Source organism: Populus euphratica, unplaced genomic scaffold, assembly GCF_000495115.2.
Source record: "Populus euphratica unplaced genomic scaffold, PopEup_1.0 scaffold262.1, whole genome shotgun sequence".
In the NCBI taxonomy this organism is placed as follows: domain Eukaryota; kingdom Viridiplantae; phylum Streptophyta; class Magnoliopsida; order Malpighiales; family Salicaceae; genus Populus; species Populus euphratica.
The window spans coordinates 28,844-51,566 of NW_011500145.1; the positions used below are offsets into that span (position 1 = coordinate 28,844).

General features: G+C 33.3%; 2 protein-coding genes across 6 annotated transcripts; both read left to right on the forward strand.

Moving 5' to 3' along the window:
• Positions 1 to 1,560: 1,560 nt before the first annotated feature.
• On the forward strand, positions 1,561 to 13,593 carry LOC105110739 (probable UDP-N-acetylglucosamine--peptide N-acetylglucosaminyltransferase SPINDLY). 3 transcript variants are annotated; one of them, XM_011005886.1, is made up of 18 exons: positions 1,561 to 1,956; positions 2,507 to 2,955; positions 3,737 to 3,898; positions 3,998 to 4,173; positions 4,280 to 4,355; positions 4,560 to 4,688; positions 4,943 to 5,062; positions 5,145 to 5,213; positions 5,300 to 5,381; positions 5,805 to 5,899; positions 6,662 to 6,726; positions 7,353 to 7,551; positions 8,046 to 8,240; positions 10,676 to 10,770; positions 10,874 to 11,009; positions 11,127 to 11,344; positions 11,568 to 11,695; positions 12,682 to 13,593. In XM_011005886.1, exons 2-18 carry the CDS (start codon positions 2,545 to 2,547, stop codon positions 13,104 to 13,106), a joined length of 2,781 nt encoding a protein of 926 aa, XP_011004188.1. In that variant the 5' UTR covers positions 1,561 to 1,956; positions 2,507 to 2,544; the 3' UTR covers positions 13,107 to 13,593. The 3 variants fall into 3 exon arrangements, with proteins under 3 accessions (XP_011004188.1, XP_011004189.1, XP_011004190.1); XM_011005887.1 differs by having other exon boundaries at positions 2,519 to 2,955; XM_011005888.1 differs by lacking the exon at positions 1,561 to 1,956 and adding an exon at positions 2,144 to 2,263.
• Positions 13,594 to 15,729: 2,136 nt separating this feature from the next.
• Positions 15,730 to 18,613, forward strand: LOC105110740 (WD repeat-containing protein LWD1-like). 3 transcript variants are annotated; one of them, XM_011005889.1, is made up of 3 exons: positions 15,730 to 15,852; positions 16,032 to 16,119; positions 17,244 to 18,613. In XM_011005889.1, the coding sequence occupies exon 3, from the start codon at positions 17,300 to 17,302 to the stop codon at positions 18,326 to 18,328; it is 1,029 nt and encodes a 342-aa protein (XP_011004191.1). In that variant the 5' UTR covers positions 15,730 to 15,852; positions 16,032 to 16,119; positions 17,244 to 17,299; the 3' UTR covers positions 18,329 to 18,613. The 3 variants fall into 3 exon arrangements, with proteins under 3 accessions (XP_011004191.1, XP_011004192.1, XP_011004193.1); XM_011005890.1 differs by lacking the exon at positions 16,032 to 16,119; XM_011005891.1 differs by lacking the exons at positions 15,730 to 15,852; positions 16,032 to 16,119 and adding an exon at positions 16,133 to 16,300.
• The last annotated feature ends 4,110 nt before the right edge of the window (positions 18,614 to 22,723 follow it).

Here is a 22,723-nt window from a genome sequence, read left to right on the forward strand (position 1 = left end):
CGCTTCATAAATTTTTAACACTTTTATACATGTTTTCTTGTTATAATTTCTAATACAATATTTTTATATAAATTGTCTCATCATAAATATCTGATACAATAACTCTTACTACAACATTTTTATACATCATTTCATTATAGGTCCTACCACTAAGATTTTTTATAGCAATTGAAAAGAACAAAATAACATATTAGTTCCTCAACGTCTTTTTTCTAAGAAAAAACTTTCTCATCCTTTAATGAACGAGCATATCCTATCTTATAATTTTTTTTTAATTATTGTTATTCACCCATTAACAACAATCACAAATTCATAATACAATACTTTTATAATAAGCATCTCATCATCAGTTTTATCATTATAATATTCAATAACAATTATTAACAGAAACAAAAATAATATTTTTTTCCTTAAAAGAAGTCACTTTATCATCTTCTGCAAAAACATGTCCTATTTCACAATTTTTTCCGATCATGATTATTTTACAATGCACAATAACTAATCATGTAGAATTGTTGAACCATGATAATTATCCATTGGTATGGTGATTTGATAACATAACAAAAATTATTAGGAATCACTTGGTATCAACTCACCCAAATATAAGTGAAAAATAACAATGTTTATTACAAGTCAAGTCCCATAAAGATCAACAACACCATAACTTGAGGAAACTCTTAAAATATTTAATTTTATTTATTCACCCTCATTGCTAAAAAAATTATGACAAATCTTTATATAAAAAAAGCTAGAAAACACTGATTAATTATACTAATATTGAATATAAAAAATAAAAGAGTGTTCTTTTCAAGTAAAAAAATAAAATTAACTAAAAAAAATATTTATTTTTCCAAATGCACTACACAAGGTTTTTCTTTTTGGCTGAATTTGGGTTCGAGTCATCTGATTAAAAATAGAAGTGCATGGAGTCTAAATGCACATAATGACTGCTCTTGGAGATGTTAAAGAGCTTGTATTTCTTTGGAAATAATTGCTCCCAGGATTGTATTTCTTCGGAAAGGATCTGTAGTGGCAATTTCTCTTTACTGGTATAGCTTTATTGCCTGGCTTTGCGATCTTCACAGGTTGTCAGCAAAAGTCTGACAAGTGCAACGGGGAAGAGACATGCAGGCTGCTTGTTCTTCATGTAATCGGGTCGCAGAAGATCAGATAATATGGCAGTGCATTATACAGAGGAGTGGGGTCCAAATGCAATTAAGGGACTGGCAAACAGAGCTTGCTTGGGCTCTCTCTGTTTTTTGTTTTCGTATAGAAAGGGAGCTTTCTCTCAGTCTTGCTGAGGCAGGCTTGGCGCTCATGAAAGGAACAGGAGGGTTTATGGGAAGCTGACCTTAATTCAGTCGAGACTCTTTCAAAACAAGGCTTTTGCAAGAGGCTCAGCTTAATAGTAAATACTTCGATATTTGCAGAAAAATTAATATTAAAAAAATTTAGGTTAATATTATATTTTCTTTTTTAATTAATATGTAAATTGTCTGAAAACAGCTTTAAAAAGTATAAAAAAGAGAGTGCACACTTCCATTGCTCCACCGGTAGCTGCCATATCAAAGAGTGATGGTACAAAAATGAAATTATTGTGGAGATAAGAGGGCAAAAGCAACACAAAACCAAACAAAAGGCAACAGAGTCCTCTCCTGTTTGTAATTTAACGAACACACCAACACCAAGCAGGTGGCTCGACCGTTTTCTCTCTGGTTGTGGGACGCTTCTATCGCTTTCTCGCTGTCGGAGACCGGAATTTAAAGAGAGAGTGCCGTGTCTCCGTTTCAACTTTCGAATAATAACCTCTTAAAATTAGTATAACTCTCTCTGAAAATTCTGTCTTTGGACACTCACTTACTCCGGCCAACCTTAGCCTACACCTATCTCTCTTCTTGTCAGACGCCATTCCTTATTAAAAGTCTTTTGCTCTAGTGGGTTTTTGTTTTCTTGAATGTGAGTATCAAAATCTCTATTTTTTTAAACACTTTTTATCTTGTCTTCTTGAGTTTCTCGTTTCCTTTTTTTTTCTGCGTATCGAATTGGATAAAAACCCTTAATTTTTATCTTCTACTTCTATATGGGTTTTGCTGGGGTTTGATGATTCTTTCGTGATGTTTTAATTATTTTCTTCTTCTTTTAGGGTTTTATTAAATGATCAGCTGGGGTTCAAGATGGTAGCTTTGCTAAATCAAGCAGTTTCTTGAATCAGTTTTGACCTAGTTAGGGTTTCCAATTGTGTGTTCAATGCAGTTATAATGATGTAAAAACACTTCTTTCTCTCTTTAACATTGAAAATCCTGGTTTTTGTTGTGCTTGTCATTCCATGGAGGCAAGGTGAAGTGGTTGTTTTAGTAATTTGAAGTTGAATTTCAGTGCAATTTAATGTCTCATAAAGCCTGAAACTCTATGCATTTAAAGTTCAAGCATTGGGTAAAGCCTTGCATTTGTGGTTTGTTTTTTTGACGTGCGGTGGTTGTGAATGAAAAGTTGATTATTTTCGTAGATACTCCTATAGGAAAGAGAGAATCTCGGTATACCCAGATGGCGTGGACAGAGAATGATGCTGGTAATGTGAGAGAGAAGGAACCGATTGGGGATAATGGTTTCTTGAAGGGATCACGGCCTTCACCTGGCCCTAGTGGCTCTCGTGTTGGTTCGTCTCCAGCACAGAAGGGGTTTGAAGGGAAGGACGCACTCTCTTATGCCAACATTCTTCGATCGAGAAATAAATTTGCTGATGCTCTTGCTCTTTACGAGAGTGCCCTGGAGAATGATAGTAGAAATGCTGAGGCTTACATCGGAAAAGGAATATGCTTGCAGATGCAGAACATGGAAAGGCTTGCTTTTGATAGTTTTGCTGAAGCTATTAAGCTGGACCCAGAGAACGCGTGTGCCCTGACACATTGTGGTATACTGTACAAGGATGAGGGTCGTCTGTTAGAGGCTGCTGAAGTAAGCTCATGACCATCAATTCATCTTCATCACATCAGTAAATAAGATGTTTGTTATAATTAGAAGTCACAGTTTGCAAGCAAACTTGTATTGCAATTTTATTTACAGGTTGGATTTAATTGCTTGCTATTCGAATTGTTAAGTATGCTAGTACAGATTAGAAGTCTCATTTCCCCCTTTTTTTGTGATGCTTTACTAGCTTTCCTACGCATATAGACTGGCTTTATCGTGCTTGTGGATCTTATGCATCTAAAAAAAAGGGGATCGGTGATTGCTGATACTGATAACTAGTTCCTACGTTCTTTGCATGATAAATTGGAATTGAGAGAATTTGTAGTCGATATACTCATCGCTCAGCTGTCCGTGCATGTGTATGAACTCAGATGGATGCTTCATCCTGCATTTGTTGAAAATAAAGCTAAAAGTAAATATTGTTCAATTTCTTTTTCAAAAATAACTTAGTGTTTTCACTTTTCCTGCTGGTAACAGTAGTTTTTAGCTCTCATTTTGAGCTTCTGTATTTGCTCGTAAGGAGTGTTCTGGGTAGCTATGAAATTCTGTCTATCAATGTCAGCCTGATAGCTGCTATGGATAAGGGCATGTTTACCACCTCTTGCTGTAATTTTTTTTGTGAATTGCATTCTACAATGTACTGAAACTATGTCATTGCTAATTATATATGTTTATATGTGAGTTGATCATGCTTTGGGTTTTGGTTTTGCAACTATATATTATATGCAAAAGTTGATTTATAAGATTTTAGTGATTTTTTCTTGTGTAGTCGTATCACAAGGCTTTGAAAGCTGATCCTTCATACAAGCCAGCTTCGGAGTGCCTAGCCATTGTTTTAACAGATCTTGGAACCAGCTTAAAGCTCTCTGGTAATACACAAGAGGGAATTCAGAAGTATTATGATGCTCTTAAAGTAGATCCGCACTATGCGGTAATATTATTTTTTTTCTCATTCCCACTCCCAGAATCTTGTGTTTCTATGTTTGTTTTCCACTTTTCATTTGTAAATAGTCATACTTCTTATGTGCAGCCTGCATATTATAACCTTGGTGTTGTATATTCTGAAATGATGCAATATGACACTGCCCTTAGTTGCTATGAGAAGGCTGCAATGGAGAGGCCCATGTATGCTGAAGCATATTGCAACATGGGTGTCATCTATAAAAACAGAGGTGACTTAGAATCAGCCATTGCCTGTTATGAGAGGTATGCCTGCCACTTATTTTACTTTTCTATTGGGCCCTGCACATAAGTTGTACATACTTTCAATGCCTCTGCTGATGATTGTTCCTTAATTATATTATTCTTTCAGGTGTCTAGCTGTGTCACCCAACTTTGAGATTGCAAAGAATAATATGGCAATAGCATTGACAGATTTAGGAACAAAAGTGGGTTTTCCATCCTTCATGCTTAGTCTTATAATAGCTGTGAATTCACATTTGCAGAGTCTTTCCTTAGATTCTGTTTGTTTTACTTAATGTCAGTTGTGTTAATTAGATGCTCAAGTAGCTTGTCTTTTCGTGAAAACTTATAGTAGAATACCTTTTTTCTTGCACATGTTTGATTTTGGATTTAATCATTTGTGTATTCAGGTTAAACTTGAGGGAGATATCAATCAAGGTGTGGCATATTACAAGAAGGCTTTGTATTATAACTGGCACTATGCTGATGCCATGTATAATCTTGGTGTTGCTTATGGTGAAATGCTGAAGTTTGAGATGGTGAATGATCTTTTAAGAATTTTACCCTGTTCTTGACCCACTATCCATTTGTACACTTTTGCCTCTAGAGCAATGAGGATTGACAAATTTATAGCAACATGCTAAAAAAGTTGAGCTTGGAACTTATTTTTCATCGATGCCAAGTTATATATATAACTACACACATACACTTAAGTTTTTAGCTAGTTTTATTTATTTCTTATTGCAATAATTTTATTATTCATTGATTGAGTAAATCTATTCCATGTGAGCAGGCAATTGTGTTCTATGAACTTGCTTTCAACTTCAATCCTCATTGTGCTGAGGCATGCAACAACTTAGGTGTAATATACAAAGACCGAGACAACCTTGATAAAGCTGTGGAGTGTTATCAGGCAAGTTCAGATACTTGTACAGTTTTTAAGTTTTCATTCTTCAGTGATGGAAATCATGTTCATCATTATTTTTGTTTTGCAGTTAGCTTTATCAATCAAACCAAACTTCTCTCAGTCATTGAACAACCTTGGTGTTGTTTACACTGTCCAGGTCCTAAATGAAATCATACTCGATGCACATTATTTTAGTTTATTATATATCTGGCATGTTGCTGACCAGATCCTTCCTATTTGCAGGGTAAAATGGATGCTGCTGCAAGCATGATTGAGAAAGCTATCATGGCAAATCCGACATATGCTGAAGCATATAATAACTTAGGTATCTCTCTCTCTCTCGCTCGCTCGCTCGCTCACACTCTTGTATCTGCCCTTCGATAAGAAAAAGGTCACTGTGAGCTCTGATGAGTTTGCTTTTCAGATGTTTCATTGATTCTGAAACAATTATCTTAGATTTTATTTGCAGTGTGACAATTTTCCTTTATAAATCAGATTCCTTTTCTATATGGAAACAAACACACCCTCCCCGATGTGTTTGCTTTTCAGATGTTTCATCGATTCTGATATAAGTATCTTAGATTTCATTTGTACTGTGACAATTTTCCTTTATAAATTTGATTCCTGTTCTACATGGAAACAACCCCCCCCCCCCCCCCCCCAAAAAAAAAAAAAAAAACAAAAGAGAAAAGGCTAGTACCAATTTTTTCTTCTGCTACATGTCATTTTATTTATCCTTTACTTGTAGGAGTTCTTTACAGAGATGTTGGCAATATAACTATGGCAATCAGTGCTTACGAGCAATGCCTGGAGATAGATCCTGATTCTCGCAATGCAGGCCAGGTGCTGTTACACTTTCAGTTACTTGAGTAAATGCTAAGTGCTTGCCAAGTTCTGTCGGTTGTCATAAACATGCTCCTTTTAGTCCTCTAATGCTATAAGAGATTTTACTCAATATGTTTGAACTGTAATTTTTTTTAAGCTGGTCTAGTGGCATGAATGAACAGTTGAGTTTAAATATGAAAGGCTTTAACTATAACATTGGATGGGAAGGACATTGCTTCTTAGAGGCCATGGGAGTGGAGGTTATGTATTGGTTAATGATTGTTGTGAAAGGACAAAACCTACTTCTTATTTTGTTCACTTGATTTTATTCTTAAATACAGATGCTTTACATTCAGTAGTAGTGCCACATGTGCTACTTTCCCCATTTTTCATTCTTTCTCTTGAATGGTAATTGGCTTCACAAGTGGGGGAGGGGAGGTGGGCAGCTGCATGGAATGGTGATGATTGTAGAAGGAAGAATTCTTCTTGGTTTTATTCTTTTACATGAACGCTTTTACATTCTTCAAGTGGCCTAACAGTAGAAGTGATGGCCCAACTGCTACCTCCACTTTTTTTTCTTTATAAAAAAGGACGGAAATTTTTTATCAAAGTATTGTACTGTTTGAATGTCTTAAACATGGTCAGAGTTGGTGCCAAGATCAAACAGCTCGTATATTCATTGATTGTATGCCAGACATTGTTGTCTGTATGATGGGTGTAGGATCCTCTTTGTTGTATCATTGCTTTCTCTTATCTATATCTATGAACTTTCAATGCCAGAATCGGTTGCTTGCAATGAACTACATAAACGAGGGACATGATGATAAGCTTTTTCAGGCTCACAGGTAGGGTTTAACTCCAATGGGCTAGGCATTTCATTTTCATTTCAATTCTTTTAAGAATCTTCTAATGAGGTCATTGTCTTCTCCCAGTGAAGCCATTTAATATGGCACTTGGAAAATATTTCCTATACTGATTATGAGGGTGGAAGACTACAAGCAAACACCATCATGATATAAAATAATTTGTTTTTCAAATAAAAAATTTAAATGAGTTGAGAAATTTGAGGAAGAACATTATTAGCATTCAGTTTGTGAATATTCTTTTTTATGTCTGTTTTCTACTTTCTGTCCATTGTAGATTTTGGGATTGAATGATATATCTTCATTATTAAGCTACTGCAATTGTCCTTCCATCAATTTCTTACATCAAAAGACTGAATTTTATTCTTTATGGGCTTTCAAAATGATTTTTATTCAACGAAAAGTTGGGCATTTTCTTCGAACTCTATGGCTCATGCTATCATTTTTTGGTCATAGATGATTATATATAATTTGAATATGATAATAGCATTTTATGTTGTAAAGTCTTGACATTTTAAAAGAATGCCAATTTTATTGTACTTTGTAGCGTTTGGAAACTCTTAGATTGAGCTTGGTGAGCCTTATCGGAAGTGAAATGCTACATGCAGGGAATGGGGTAGGCGCTTTATGAGGTTGTATCCGCAGTACACTTCGTGGGACAACCCAAAAGTTCCAGAGAGACCACTTGTGATTGGATATGTATCTCCAGATTATTTTACTCATTCTGTATCTTATTTCATTGAGGCCCCTCTTGTCTATCATGACTATGCAAATTATATGGTGGTTGTCTATTCAGCAGTTGTGAAGGTATGCATACCATGGTTTGTCTCTATTACATATTTGTTGATTTTTGAGTATTTACGGATGTATGATTTTATGGATTTTTTTATTGCAAATATGTCTAATCAGTGTTGTCATATGAAATTCATTACTTGTTTGCCTACATCAAACCACTCGGTTTATATTTTTTATAAAAACATTCTGTTTTTTAAATATAACTGATGGCAAGAGATGGTTAGTAGTAGTCTTTTTTGAATAAACCTCCTTTATATACCACAATTGCTCAGCAGTATTGCCAATCATTTTGCTTCATGTTCATTTTAATTTGTGACTCTGATGGTCAAGTTCACAATCCATGGCATCCACAAAACAGGCAACTCTTTCCAGCACTTTGATGCTAATCACTGCCTTGATTCTATGTTTATACCATTCAATTAGAGCATTGTGTAGTATGCTTACAAATCTGCAAGACATCCGTGAGCTATGTTGATATTCTGGATTTTCTGTTCTAATGATTGCAGTCTGATGCAAAAACGAATAGGTTTAGGGAGAAAGTTTTAAAAAAGGGTGGGATGTGGAGGGATATATACGGGATTGATGAGAAGAAGGTTGCAAGCATGGTTAGAGAAGATAAAGTTGACATTTTGGTTGAACTCACTGGACATACAGCTAACAATAAGTTGGGAATGATGGCATGCCGACCAGCACCTGTTCAGGTATGCCTTAGGTTTTAGTTTCCTTTTCCTTTTCTTTCCTTTTTTTTTTTTTGGTGTGTGGTTCTTTCCTTGATGTTATCTTGTGAGGAGTCCATTCATAGTATATATTATTTAAGAAGTTGTGTATGCTCTGACTTTTTATGCAAACAATTAATAGTATATCTTTCCTTATAGGTTGTTTTGGATTTGTTGATGTCAGTAATTATCATGCTTTTGGCTTTGGTTTATTGATCATAATTTTTGTCCACCTATATGGCCACTTCTATGGATAACAAATTGACTCATGAAGTCCATTTTTGCTGTCTATAAATTAGCACTTTGCAGAGCTTGAAATGGCCAATGATTTATACACTTCATATCTCTTTTTTACAGCTATACTTCAATTTTATTTGACTCTGTAAAAGGCACATATATACGTAACTCAGTTTCCTGAACCTCCTATATTGGGAATATTCATTTTCCATGCATGCTTTTGTATGAGGAACTTGTTAGATTCGTGCTTGTAGGTAGCGTGTGCATAGTTTCTTGAAGTGAGATTCTGGACTTGTTAAAATTTATGCCTCTGGGAGAATCATATTGTTTTGATTAGCTTTGGTTCTTAAACAATTTGAATAAACTTCTTCAATGATCAAGGTTTTTGTTATTGGTGCCTGCATGAGAAAGAGCGCAACTTTATTGGAGGCTGCTGACTTGCATATAGTTAATTAGCCTACAAAGTGGGACTGGACAGCACAGTTTTTGTTGGCTAGGTGTTTGGGGTGAACTTGGGAATTTTCCGGTCCCATCTCTAAAAAATGTCCCATTCTTGTCTGATATGACTAAGTTATTCTGTCTTGTTGGTCCATAAAATAAATCGTTAGGTATTTTGAATGATTCATTGATGATATATCTATCCAATCTTCCGACCCATCTACATGAAACTTAGTCAAGTTGTCTTTGGCAACTTCTATATGATGAGTTGTCATAGCTACTGGAAATGCTGCACTGGCAGAGCATATCTGTGCATTAATCAAAGTGTTTGTCAGCTCTTTTTCTTTCCTTTTCCATATAATCGGATGCCTTAATTTCTTAGCCGAGGAGTCTTCAGGACAGGGCCTCATATTACATTTGGAGAGGCCAAATTAGGGAAAAGAAATTTATGAAAAGCCAAAAGTTAAAATCTACTAATTTTAGGATTAGAATTTCAAATTATTCAGGAGGGAGACAGGGAAAATATTATTTGCCAAATTACAAGACCTATTTTGTACTGTTTGAAGCTGAATTAAATTTGTTAAATTATTGTGAAGCTCAAGAAATAACGTCACTCTCATCTTCCTCAGGCCTGTCATGTCACTGTGATTGAGCTGGCAACTTCTCTGGCCATCAAAGTCTGTTTTTGTACCAACAAAATGATTCTTATAACAACCCAATTATCATCCATCCTCAAAAATCATTTCAATTCATGGTTTAGATACAGAAGATTTTGGGAGCATTTCTTGTGGTTTTATTTATTTATTTATTATGGTGTGTGTTTGATCTGGTGATCCTAGGATCAAAACCTTCATTTTGATCTCTTTATCTCCATGTTTACTGCCAAAAACATTGAACACCAGAAACTCACATCTTTCAAGCTTCAAAACAAATTAAGCAAATAATGATTGTTTGTGACATGAATATATATTTGTTGCAATTTAAAAAATGTACTCCCACTAGTTTGTGATATGATTAAAATAATTGTTTGGTTAATTCAATTGCTATGAATTATAATGAATTTAATTGTTTTCTTTTACATTAAAGTACCACAGATTAAAAGCAAGATAGGACAAGGGTATCATTATTGTTATCATATGTTGTCCTGTCCTGTCCACTATCTTGTCATCCATAAAACAGGGCAATTGTCCAGTCCACTCCAGTCCTCTGTGCACTGACGGAATAATGGAAAAGCCACATGTTGCGTCCTCTTCTGTCCCATGTATCAAACACAGCCTTATGGACTAAGCTTTCACCATTCTCAACAAGTGGTGAGTTGAAAAATGAAATTAAACCATATGATGCAGATCCTACCATTTCCTCTTCGATCCTTTCCCAATCTTGCTCATATAATCTTTTTAGTCAAGATCTTGGTTTGTATTGGTTCATGGTTAGCTTGTCTTCAGGATATGATTGAGGGTCAGGATTCTTTAAACCATTAAAAGTTAGCTAGAAAAAAAATATCTGGATGCTAAAAATGTTATAAAAATCCCCTAAACGAGGACAAAACTCATGAAGCATTAAAAAAATAGGCATAAATGCAGACAATATTTGCACATGTTAAAAAAGAAAAAGAAAATCCCCGTCTCTGCTTATGTTTTGGATCCTATTCCTATTTGCTCCACTTGGATTTTTTTTATTTTTTCAATTTGGAATGGACTATTAATTTGTCTCCGACCTTGTTTTTTGACTAACCTTTATTTTAGGTGACTTGGATTGGTTACCCGAACACAACTGGCTTGCCTGCCATTGATTACAGAATTACTGATTCATTCACTGACCCTCCTCAGACTAAACAAAAGTAGGACCACTTGTTACTTTCTTGAGGATATTGTTCTTAAATATAGCTCAGTAGGAATATTATTTTATGTTATCCATGACCTTATATGCATATTCAATGACAGGCATGTTGAGGAGTTGGTTCGTTTACCAGAATGCTTCCTTTGTTACATACCTTCTCCAGAGGCTGGGCCTGTTACTCCAACTCCTGCTCTTTCTAATGGCTTTATCACATTTGGTAGCTTTAATAATCTGGCAAAGGTATTGTTTAGTTTTGTAATTAGACTATTAAACCACTATCTATAGTGGCAAAATTCTTCTGATTGCTTCCATGTTTTGTGTCCCTCTTTTTGGGCCTTTTATTATGTCTCCCCACAGATAACACCTAAGGTGTTGCAAGTTTGGGCTAGGATACTTTGTGCAGTTCCGAACTCCCGCCTTGTGGTGAAATGCAAGCCATTTGGCTGTGATAGTGTTAGACAGAGATTCCTTGCAGTGTTGGAGCAGCTGGGGTTGGAACCACTGCGTGTCGATCTCCTGCCTCTAATTCTTCTTAATCATGATCACATGCAAGCATATTCTCTAATGGACATAAGGTAAGATCTTTAGTTATCATATATACTTGCAACCACTTATTGTTTCTTTCTGGAAACAGTTAATAAGCAAAATATGCTCTATATATGCTTAGTTGATACCTAACCTTCTATCATCCTATCCTGAGATTTGTTCACATTATTTAGACATACATGCTTTTCCAGTGTGCTTCTGGCTTGTCATTTGAATCTTCTTCATGGCTTACTTTATATGTATTTGATGTAGCTTGGACACTTTTCCATATGCTGGTACAACAACAACATGTGAATCTTTGTACATGGGAGTTCCTTGCATTACTATGGCTGGTGCTGTACATGCTCACAATGTTGGCGTGAGTCTTCTCAGCAAAGTTGGTGAGGACCTTTCATTTCTTATTTTTGTTTCATTTCTATCTCAAATTACTCTCGGTTTATATGCCTCATTGCATTCGTTGCTTACGAAGTGCCTGTTTGACCTGACCTTGAGTTTACCAAAAGCAGGTTTAAAGTAAAAAAAAGCTGGTTTATGATTGTCGGTAACCTTTTAAAACCATGATTTTGTATACTCAATGCTCTTGAAGACATGGTTTTCATTTCTTCTTTTTGTTTCATTTCTATCTCAAATTACTCTCGGTTTGCATGCCTTATTGCATTCGTTGGTTTTGAAGTGCTTGTTTGGCTTGACCTTGAGTATACCAAAAGCAGGTTTCAAGTAAAAAAGGCTGGTTTATGAGTGCTGGTAGCCTTTTAAAACCATGATTTTGTAAACTCAATACACTTGAAGACATGGTTTTGAATGCTTTGTCAAGATCATAGTTTTGAAAACTCAATCCCTAATAGAGCCAGTAACAAGAAGGAAAAGAAAAAAAAAAAGAAGTCATCTCATATGATGCCCTAGTAAAACGAAAAGGACAAACTCCTTGCCTTAACCATAGATGGTCTGGATGAAACATAGCTTTTTGGATTTATATGAAATTTTCCATGATATTATTCCAAATGATTAACTCTGCTGGAATGAGAATTTTATGTCACCTGTCATTGTGGTGATCTAATGGTATGGACACTGTATATGTGCTGCTTTCATGTAATGTAATGTTTTTTTCTTCTTCAAAGTTTCCACCATTCACTTTCAAATTCAAATTTAATACATGCTGTTTTCTGATATTTAGATTCTCATAATTCGGATTGGAGCTATTTGGTTGGAATTTTTTATTAGCTTTTAGAATCTGAAGCATTAATTATCCAGAATGAATCCATAATGTTTTTTTGCACATCTATGCTTTATGAGTCTTTGAATTTTGCTCGAGGATGTTCGGATTCTTCATAAATCCTTGTGGACCTTCTGGGTGATTGTAACGCAGGGTTAGGACATTTGGTTGCCAAAAATGAAGAGGAATACGTTCAATTGGCACTACAACTGGCCTCAGACATTTCGGCTCTCTCAAACTTGAGGACGAGTCTCCGGGAACTTATGTCTAAGTCTCCAGTCTGTGATGGACCAAATTTTACTCTTGGTTTAGAGACAGCATACCGGAACATGTGGCACAGATACTGTAAGGGTGATGTGCCATCTTTAAGGCGCATAGAACTGCTACAGCAGGGGATTCCTGAGGATGTACTTATCAAGAATTCTGATTCAACGAGGATTACATCGGCAAGAGATGGCCCTCCTGAGTCCGTTAAAGCGAATGGATTCAGTGCAGTCTCACCACCCACAGTCAATCATTCTTGTGGAGAAAACAGGAGTCAGATAAATAATACTATAAACTCAGGCAAGCTGAGCTAAAAAAAAGTTGGTGTTCTGGTGAGACAGCTGTCGAGACTGCTTGGTGTGTGCTTGATGGATAAAAACTCCATGTATAATATCTGTAACTGTTATCTGCTGCTGGATTTGAAACTAGTATTGATTGCCATGGCGATCCCATGTTACTTTGATCTGGATCAAATCTTTTGGGGGAAAGAACTGGCGATATCTGGCAGTTCTTTAAAGTTGGACCAGAAAGAAATACAGTTAATTTGGAAGAGGTGATTATGAGGCACCTGTATCACATTTTTTTTTACCTGAATCATAGAAATTAATGGTGGCGTGTAAATTGTAATCTTAATTTGTTTAACCCTTTTTTTTTTTATGATTATGAAATGGTCTGGGGCAGATCACCATAGAAGAGGGAGTTATGATTTAGTTCTAGCCGTTGTGTATGATTGTCAGTCTGATCTCTAACAGTGAAGAAGATGAAATAGAGCAAAATATTGATACTGTGATTTTACTGACCGAAATCTGCTTCCTGTTGCAGTGAGATGCTCGTCAAGAGAGTGGTTCTAGACAGCTAGTTGTCTGAACCATTAATTGGTGAGTTCCTTTACTCAGACCCATCCTTTTGTTGGAGGAATGTGGAGGGGCGATGCTCTCAGTACAAGTGAATATGGATATGTTTGTGTATTATACAAGTTAGTGATGTTTTAATGGAGTCCGCTAATGAAGTTATAAGCTCAGAGGAGTAGTCTCTCATGACTAAACTGGATTTTTGAGTCATAATACGGATAATTCTATAAAAAGAAAATTAAAATAAATTATAAAATTTAATTTTTAAAATCAATTTAATATTTTTTTAATATTAAAAAATAAAATTAAAAAATAAATTAATTGAAACAAAATATAGTCAGCCTGAGTTAATTTATAAACTTATTAACTTTAACTTACAATCTTGTAACTTGATTTATAAAATTAGAATAATTTTATAGAAAAAAATAAAATAATATAAAGATTAATTTATAATAATTAACTTAATATTAAAAAATAAAATAAAAATAAATAATAAAAACTAAAAAATTAAAATATTATTATAATAAATAATATTTTGAAAGGGGATGATAATATATTTTAGTATGTAAAATCAAATTGCATGTGAGCTTTCGAGGACAAGACAATTACGAATTTCTTTCCACGTTGATGTGTTCAATCAAGCTAAAATTTATTTTGGAAAATATCACCATTCAATAAATTTTTTTGATAAACTAAGCACAATTCAAAAATAATATAATATACGAGAACAATGTAACCTAATAAATTCTTTTTTTTTTTTTTTTGAGATTGTGCTTTTCCAAAGAAAATAGTCTAAAGAAAAAGAAAATGAAGGTTGCATTATTGGTAATAGTGCAACTTTCACAAGACAAATGAATGTTCAAATTTCGAACATTCAACTCACAAATTTTTTTATATAATTTAAAAACCAAATAATATGAAAAAATACTTGATGATTTGAGATTTAATCTAAATCAAATTTAAAATTAAATCAATCAAGGATTTAATCAGTTTAAAAATTTAATTAAAGATTAGTTAACTTATTTAACTTGATCTAATCTCAATATCTCAATTTATTAACTATGAGTTATGTATAAATAAAAGAAGAATTATAACATTTTTCCTCGGTCCTATCAAGTTGTTTTAATGAAATAATAAAAAACCGTTGATCAATTGTTTTATATATTTAATTTATAGTTAATTGTTGGGTTAAATCAATCAGGTTTCGGGTCAAGTTTTTAGTTGCTTGAATATAAAATTTGGTTCTGTCCTCGATTTACATTGGTTTGTTTTTAAAATGTATAGAAACATTGTGGGTTTTGATGTACAGATTGTAGACAAATGAATGTTATCAATGTTACAGACAACATCTTCATTCATATGTCATGTGAAGCAAGGTTGTGTTATTATTAATAGTGCAACTTAATTTCACAACTATATGTTTTTATTATTGAGGTCATGCTGCTGGGAACAATACAATATCAAGAAATTATGTGCTGTTTTTAATAGGACAGCAAGAACATTTTGTTAAAAAAAAATAATTGGTTTTCAATATTTTTTAAATAAAAATATATTAAAAAAATCCACAACAACATGTTTGATATTACCATTTATAAACTTGTACTATATTTTTTTAAATCCTGCCAAAACTTTTTTTGAATTGTGCTATTAAAAAAAAAATAGAATTCTAGGAGCTAAGATTGAAAACATATCTGTAACTCTACGTACAGTTAGTTGGATGTGAATAATGTCATTGTGTTAAGAAATTAATTATTAATTAACAAAATTCAAACTGAAACCTGAAACAGAAACTGGGTATGGAATCAAACCTTAATTTTCTTATCAATAGGAACAACTCCCAGGAGACAGTTAGTTGCAAGTGTTTCTTAAATTGTATAACCTTCCTGTTTATGTATGGAAACATTCGGATTCTTGAAAGCCTCTCACATGCACCTACAACAAAAATAGAAAAGAAAAGAAAGTAGTTCGTTAAAACGTGCGACCTTATCCTGAAGTAAAGTGAACCAACCATAGACGCATTGTCCTCGTGAATACTTGACCATTAGGTTTACCTTACCTTCCCATATAATTTAAAAAATAATTGTTTGCTTCTTAAGTCTGAACTTCCACCGTCCCTAGCAAGCTTCTGTGCAAAATATACATATCAACTCCACTTCTCGTCCCCCCTCTCTTGTGCACAAGCAGATCCTCTTTGCTGATCTTGAGTGCTGTAAGTTTCTCTTTATCTCGTAGTAGCAGCTGAGACTGCGATGCAAAGGAAAACATGCAACTTTGTCTTGATGCTTTTGATTTTCTTTGAATATATATGCGTGTGTGTGTGTTTAGCTATATATATATTTTTCCTATTTTTGTTTCATCTTTTCTGTTCTTTTCATTCTTCCCGGTCAGAAATACCTTTTCTGGAGTACGGTGCAACACTGATAATAAAGAGAACAAAGAAAATTGATCTAGTCGCATACGTTTCGGAGGAAGTAAGGCGAGAATAACAACATCTTTTGCATTTCTTTTAGTGTTAATTTGGGAGTTGAACACATTTTTGTAGTCTCGGTGTAGTTGCTTTTTACTATAACTTCTCTAACGTGTTTTATGCTTTTGCATGGTTACAAGGTTTCCACTGATTATGTAAACAACATATCAGAAACGAAATATTTATTGAGGTAAGAATATGGCCAGCGAACTACTAGCCAAGAACCAGGCCTTCTCATGCCATCTTGTATTTGATGCTTGAGAGTAAATCTTCAGAAAATACCCTCCATTTAGTGTACGGATTCACTTTGTTATAATCTCTTTTCTTTTCTGACTTCACTTCGCATCTTAAAATTAAAACTTTTGGTGATTCCTTTGAAAAACTATTTGACGCACATTTCAATACAACAGTAAAAAAAAAGAAGCTTTGGAGGGTAAATTTGCCTTTAAAGATTCATTTTATCTAGAAACTTGCACCGAAATATTAACTTAAAATTTTATATAGAAGTAAAATTTACCCTTCGTTTAAACTTCTATCAGATATAACTTAAATTGTGTGTGCGTGCGTGCGCATGTGTGTGTGTGTATATATATATATATATCGCAATCTCAGTCCCCTAGCAAAAACTAAAGGACCTCTAGTCAATTTTACTTTCAAAGTATTTGATGCCTCAGTATGTTATTGTTTTCACTAAATTAAGCAAGCATTCTTTATTGTTTGGTTGTTCATGAAATTCTCCTTTTTTAAGCCAAGTAAGCAACCTCCTCTCTCAATGGAACTGCAGCCTGCTAAGACCTCTATACACTTAGCAAACTCACGGTGCAAGGAACTCGTGACTTGCTTAGGATATCAAGAGTTCTATCTCATTAACCTAATACTAGATTAGCTTCATATTATCAGTTAATTAATAACTTGTATCAAATGATGTTAGTGTTAGCTTTATCCTGATCATATCAGAGGTATACTTTGCATCAGAGGTATACATATGTATCAGTATTGAGAAGCACTCACAAGTTTGCCTGAGGGAAAACGAAAACCCGCCTTCTATCATGCTTTCCTATGATATGAGTAACTTATTTGTAGAGTGCAAAGATATGAAATTACTGTTATTTATTTATTTAAATATCATGCAGAGAGATTGGACCGGAGAGGCTCGCTTTCGTATTCTCAATAATAGATCAAAGCAACCATGCAAAGCTCTTCAGAGAAAAGACCAGGCATCTACACTTACATAGCTCAGTGGCCTATATATTCACTAGCCTGGTCGGTTCGACAGGACAAAAAATCACGTCTTGCCATAGGAAGTTTCCTTGAAGACTATAGCAACAAGGTGGAAATTGTTCAATTCAACCGCGACACTTCTGATTTCACCACTGATAGCCGCCTAATCTTCGACCACCCTTATTCACCTACAAACCTCATGTTCTTCCCCTCCGAGGATGCTGCAAATCCTGATATCATCGCCACCTCCGGAGACTACTTGCGCATATGGCAAATTCATGATGACCGAATCGAGTTGAAGTCTCTCCTTAATGGCAATAAGAGTAGTGAATTCAGTTCTGCCATAACGTCATTTGACTGGGCTGATTTCGATGTTCATCGTGTGGCCACTTCTAGTGTCGATACCACTTGTGTGATTTGGGACATAGAGAAGGAAGTTATAGACGCTCAATTAGTTGCACATGATAAAGAAGTGTTTGATATTTCATGGGGTGCATTCAATGTTTTCGCATCAGTATCGGGTGATGGCTCCGTTAGAGTTTTCGATTTAAGGAACAAAGAGAGATCAACAATAATTTATGAAAATACAATGCAAGATTGTCCTTTGCTAAGGCTAGAGTGGAACAAAAGAGACCCGAGATTTATAGCCACAGTTGGCATGGACAGTAATAAGGTTGTTATTCTGGACATTCGCTTTCCTACAACTCCTTTAATGGAGCTATGTAAGCATAAGGCAAGTGTGAATGCTATATCTTGGTCTCCATGCACCGGAAGGCAGATATGCTCGGTAGGTGATGATTCAAGGGCTTTGTTATGGGACGTGGTTAGCAAGGCCGGAGAGCGACCAGAATACAGCGGTGCTGGCGCTAATAGCCAAGTGGAACCTGAAATGTGGTATGGATCAATGGCGGCGATCAATAATGTGAGGTGGTCACCCGCGGAGTTGGATTGGATTGCTATTGCTTTCTTTACCAAGTTACAACTCCTGAAGGTCTAAGACATTGCTGTGGCATCGATCGTCGCTTCAAAATAGTTGAGTAGGTAAATAAGAAAACAGTCACATGCGGGGGTTAGATCATATGAGTGGTTGCTCCTGAACGTGGTGGTCAATGGAAAGGGAAAACACACAACGTTAACCTGGATAGGTCCCGCTGGTGACCCGTCACTGTACGAGCATACGAGGTCGGAAAACTGCCTTTTCCATCCTTGTTAAAGTGTTGACTATAAATCTAGCATTATGTATTGTCGTTTCATTAAAGTCGTTGGAGCATGAGTCTCTATTGTAGGATTATTGCCCAAGTTCCCATGATGCACGCTGCTAGGAAAAAAAAGGTCATTATCTTTGGATTTTTTTTAGTAATTTAACCATAGTTTTTAAAACTCAATCCGGTTATTAACCTGATCAAGTAATTGAATCACAGATTAGATACATTAATTTAGATTAACTAAAAAAAAAACAGCTAAAATTATGCCACTCAAACACAGCTAACTTCTAGTGTTTATTTCGGTAGTTTCTTAACTAAAAATAAAAAGGATAAGCTAATGCCAAACAGTTCATCCCTTTTTTTCTTTCCCTCAAAAATCCTCCATTAATGGAACTCTCCAATCACTTTATATCCATTAAAAATCTCTGATTCTCTTTTTCACCATCAAACCACCCTTCTCCACCAAAGCCCTAACAAAACCCTTTAATTCACACTCACCGAAACTCACTCCTCGAGCTCGCTCACTCTAATTTGAAACCCTTAAAACCCTAGAATGCAGTTCCCTCTGTAACCAACTCACTCCCTGTAAATCAATCACTAGAAATGCAAAAATCCCAATTGGCAAGAGCAAATGAGAGAGCCAGAAGCTTCTAGACTAGACTGCAGCTGCATTGGCTGTGATAGAATCTTTCGTTAATTAGGTTTGCTCTGTGATCAATGTGTCCCCAGTTCTGCTTCATTATTCTTCATCGTTATATATATATAATTGGGTTTTAGTCGGGTTTGATCGGGTGGCCTGGATCTGGATTAACCGGGTTTCACTGAGCCAACTCCCAAGCGGGTTTTTACCTTCATCTGGATTGCTTCCAGACCCGGGTCGACCCACTGAGTCGATCCAGGTTTTAAAACTATGAATAGAATGAGATGGCATGCCCGTGTATTGCCGCGAATTTATAAAATAAATGTATTTAATAATATTATAATTATTAATTAGTGTTAGATAAATAATAGAAATTAAAGGTACGATAGAGTTAATATTTCATAACAGAAAAAAATTGTGTTGGTGATAAAAAAAACCTTAGAGACTGAACAAAATAATTTGTAGCAAATCATAGTATTTTGTGAGGAAAGATACAGTGTTTTTGCCACATGATTTAACTTGTCTGTTAATAAAAAGCAAAAACAATTATAAAGCTAAATTCTTTATCAACTTAATAATAAAAAAACCAACAAAGGTAATTTTGGAAGGAAAAAAATCATGAGAAAAAACATTGCAGCAATTGACAATGTTTTGTGAGAAAAACTATAATATTTTTTTCAATAAAATAACCATTTAGAGAAATATTATAACAATTCATAGTGTTTTGTGAGAAAAACTACAATACTTTCCCCGTATGATTTAGCTTTATTGTAATTATAATTCTTAACCAACTCAATATTGAAAAAAAATCGAAAAAGATAGTTTTTTTAAAAAATCATTAAAAAATCATAATGAAAAACATTACAACAATTTACAGTGTTTTAAAGAAAAAATTACAAAGTTAAATTCTTAATCAGCTTAATATTAAAAAAAATCAAATCAACAGAGATAATTTAAAAAAAATAATGAAAAAACACCCAAAAACTCATGTAGGAAATATTATAGCAATTCACAGTGTTTTGTGATAAAAGTTACAGTGTTTTCCCACATGATTTAGTCTTATTTGTAATGAATTGTAATTGTAATTCTCAACCAACTCAGTATTAAAAAAAATAAAATTGATAAAGATAATTTTAAAAAAAATCATAAGAAAAAAACTATTTGGAGAGATACTATAGCAATCCACAATGTTTTACGAGGAAAGTTATAGTGTTTTCCCCACATGATTAAGCTTTATTACAGAGTTCAATTCTAACCAACTCAATATTGAAAAAAATAAAATCAATGAAGATAATTTTAAAAAAAAATTACAAAAAAAAACACAAAAAAAAAACTAGAAAAAAACCATGAGAGGAAAAACTGTATCAATCTATAGTATTTTATGAGAAAAAACTTGTATTTATTTATAATTGCAATTTCTTACCAACTTAATATTTAAAAAGCAAAATTGATAAAGATAATTTAAGGAAAAAACATAATAAAACAAAAAAAAATCATGTGGGAAAAAATATCGTAGCAACCCACAATATTAAAAATCTACAAATATAATTTTAAAAAATAAAATATAAAAACAATGTGAGAACACCGTAATAATCCACAATATTTAAAAAAAAAACCATAAAGTAAAATTTTTAACCAGTTTAATATTTAAAATGTAAAATCAACAAATATAATTTAAAAAAAAAGTAAATGAAAAAAAAGAGAGGAAAGTTGGAAGAACAAAAAAAAAGAAAGTGCAAAAAAAAAAGAAAAATAAATGTACTATAAATTACTATTATAATTCATAATATATTTAAGAGTGAAAAAAGAGTGATTTTTCCTTATTAGTTAGTTACATGTATAAGAATTCAGATGTTGATTCAGCAATCAACTAACAACAAATTATGTATGTATTAAATTTTTAATAGTAGGATCTTTTGTTGCTAAATCCTTTACTAAAAAATAATACATATTGCAAAAAAAAAAAAGAAAAAAAAAGAAATGCTTATATATATATATATATATTAAGAATCAACTACAAAATTTCCGTTACTGTCATAATAGCAAAAAATTTGCAGCGGAAAAATCTGTGACTGAAAAAAAAAAAAAAAGAGAAAAAAAAAAAAAGAGATTAGAACTACAGTTTTATGGAAAGAAAGTGAAGTATAATTGTGTGTTAATAATTAATTGGTGCAATCTTACGAGAAAAACCTTTCATTCTAAAAAAAAAAAAACCTAACTCACACACACATATGTCCCTTTTCTCCTTCTTCAAAAATCCAATTTATCACTTTTTTAATATTTTTTTTCTGGTGAACCTGTGCTCCCAAGCTGCCAACAACCCTGTGATCTCAGAAGATTAGATAGCATATCAACAAGTATATTAAAGGATTTCATCTTGCAAGGAACAAATTTAGTGTAACAAAGATAGCAGGTATATCTAGCATCTTTTCTCTTGAAAATCATGTCTTATATGTATTATTAGTGATCTTATATGTGTAAAAACTATTGAAATTTAGATATTTTATGTGCATTAAACTTATTCAAAATAAAATATGAGTTTTTTTTTTCATTTTTTATCTTTGCATTTCAACAATTGAACATGTAAAGTGACCTTTTACTTTAAAAAATATAGTTATTGTAGTTTGGTTTACACAAAATGAAATGTTAATATATTTTTTTGTGTGTGTTTTCAAATTTGAATATTGCATGTTAACATTTTGCATCTCTTGTTATGGTTCCATATCTTACCTTACAGGTTTGTTAGCCTATAAATATACCAAATTAATGATTATATGAGTGTTTTAAGTTCCAAATAAGATAATTAATATGATTAGTTTTATTTTGTTGGACTCGTATTGTAAAATGACTAGTTATCTTTTAGATTTAAATGAATGAAAATAATAATTTATTTTTATTTTTTGTTTAGTGTTAAAACCAATGGTATGTACTTCAAAATGAGAAAGAAAAAAGAAGAAAAGACATAAGACATATATAATAAAGAAAGGCTTAGTTTAGATGAATAAATAATTAGGTTAGTGTAATAATGATTCTATTTGTAGAGCTCGAAATAACATTGTTAAATATGTTGAAAATATTGTGGTAGAACTTTAAACAACATTGCAAATAACTCATTTAAGGAAAACTTGAAAATACTTGAAAAGTAAAAGATTACTTAAAGATAAAGTGAATTTACGACTCAATAATAATGAAGAAAGAATTCCTACATTAATGGTAAGATGCATTTCTTGTAAAAACTAGTTATTTTATTTTGCTTAATAAGATGATATTAAAGTTATTTTATTTTGCTTAATAAGATGATACTAAAACTTTACAATTGTTATTTTATTCTAGTATTTTAAAATATTTTTTCCATTTTATTTAGTATTAAATAGATTTAAATTTATTATTGGGGAGACATGTTGTTTTTTTTATGATAATTATGTTTTTGTGGGTCCAGTAATTATACAAATGGTTTGTATATAACTAAATTTAAAATGCTCAATTTCAACATAAACTGCAATAAAATTAAAATATAGATTAAAATAAGTATTAAGAAACTTCAATT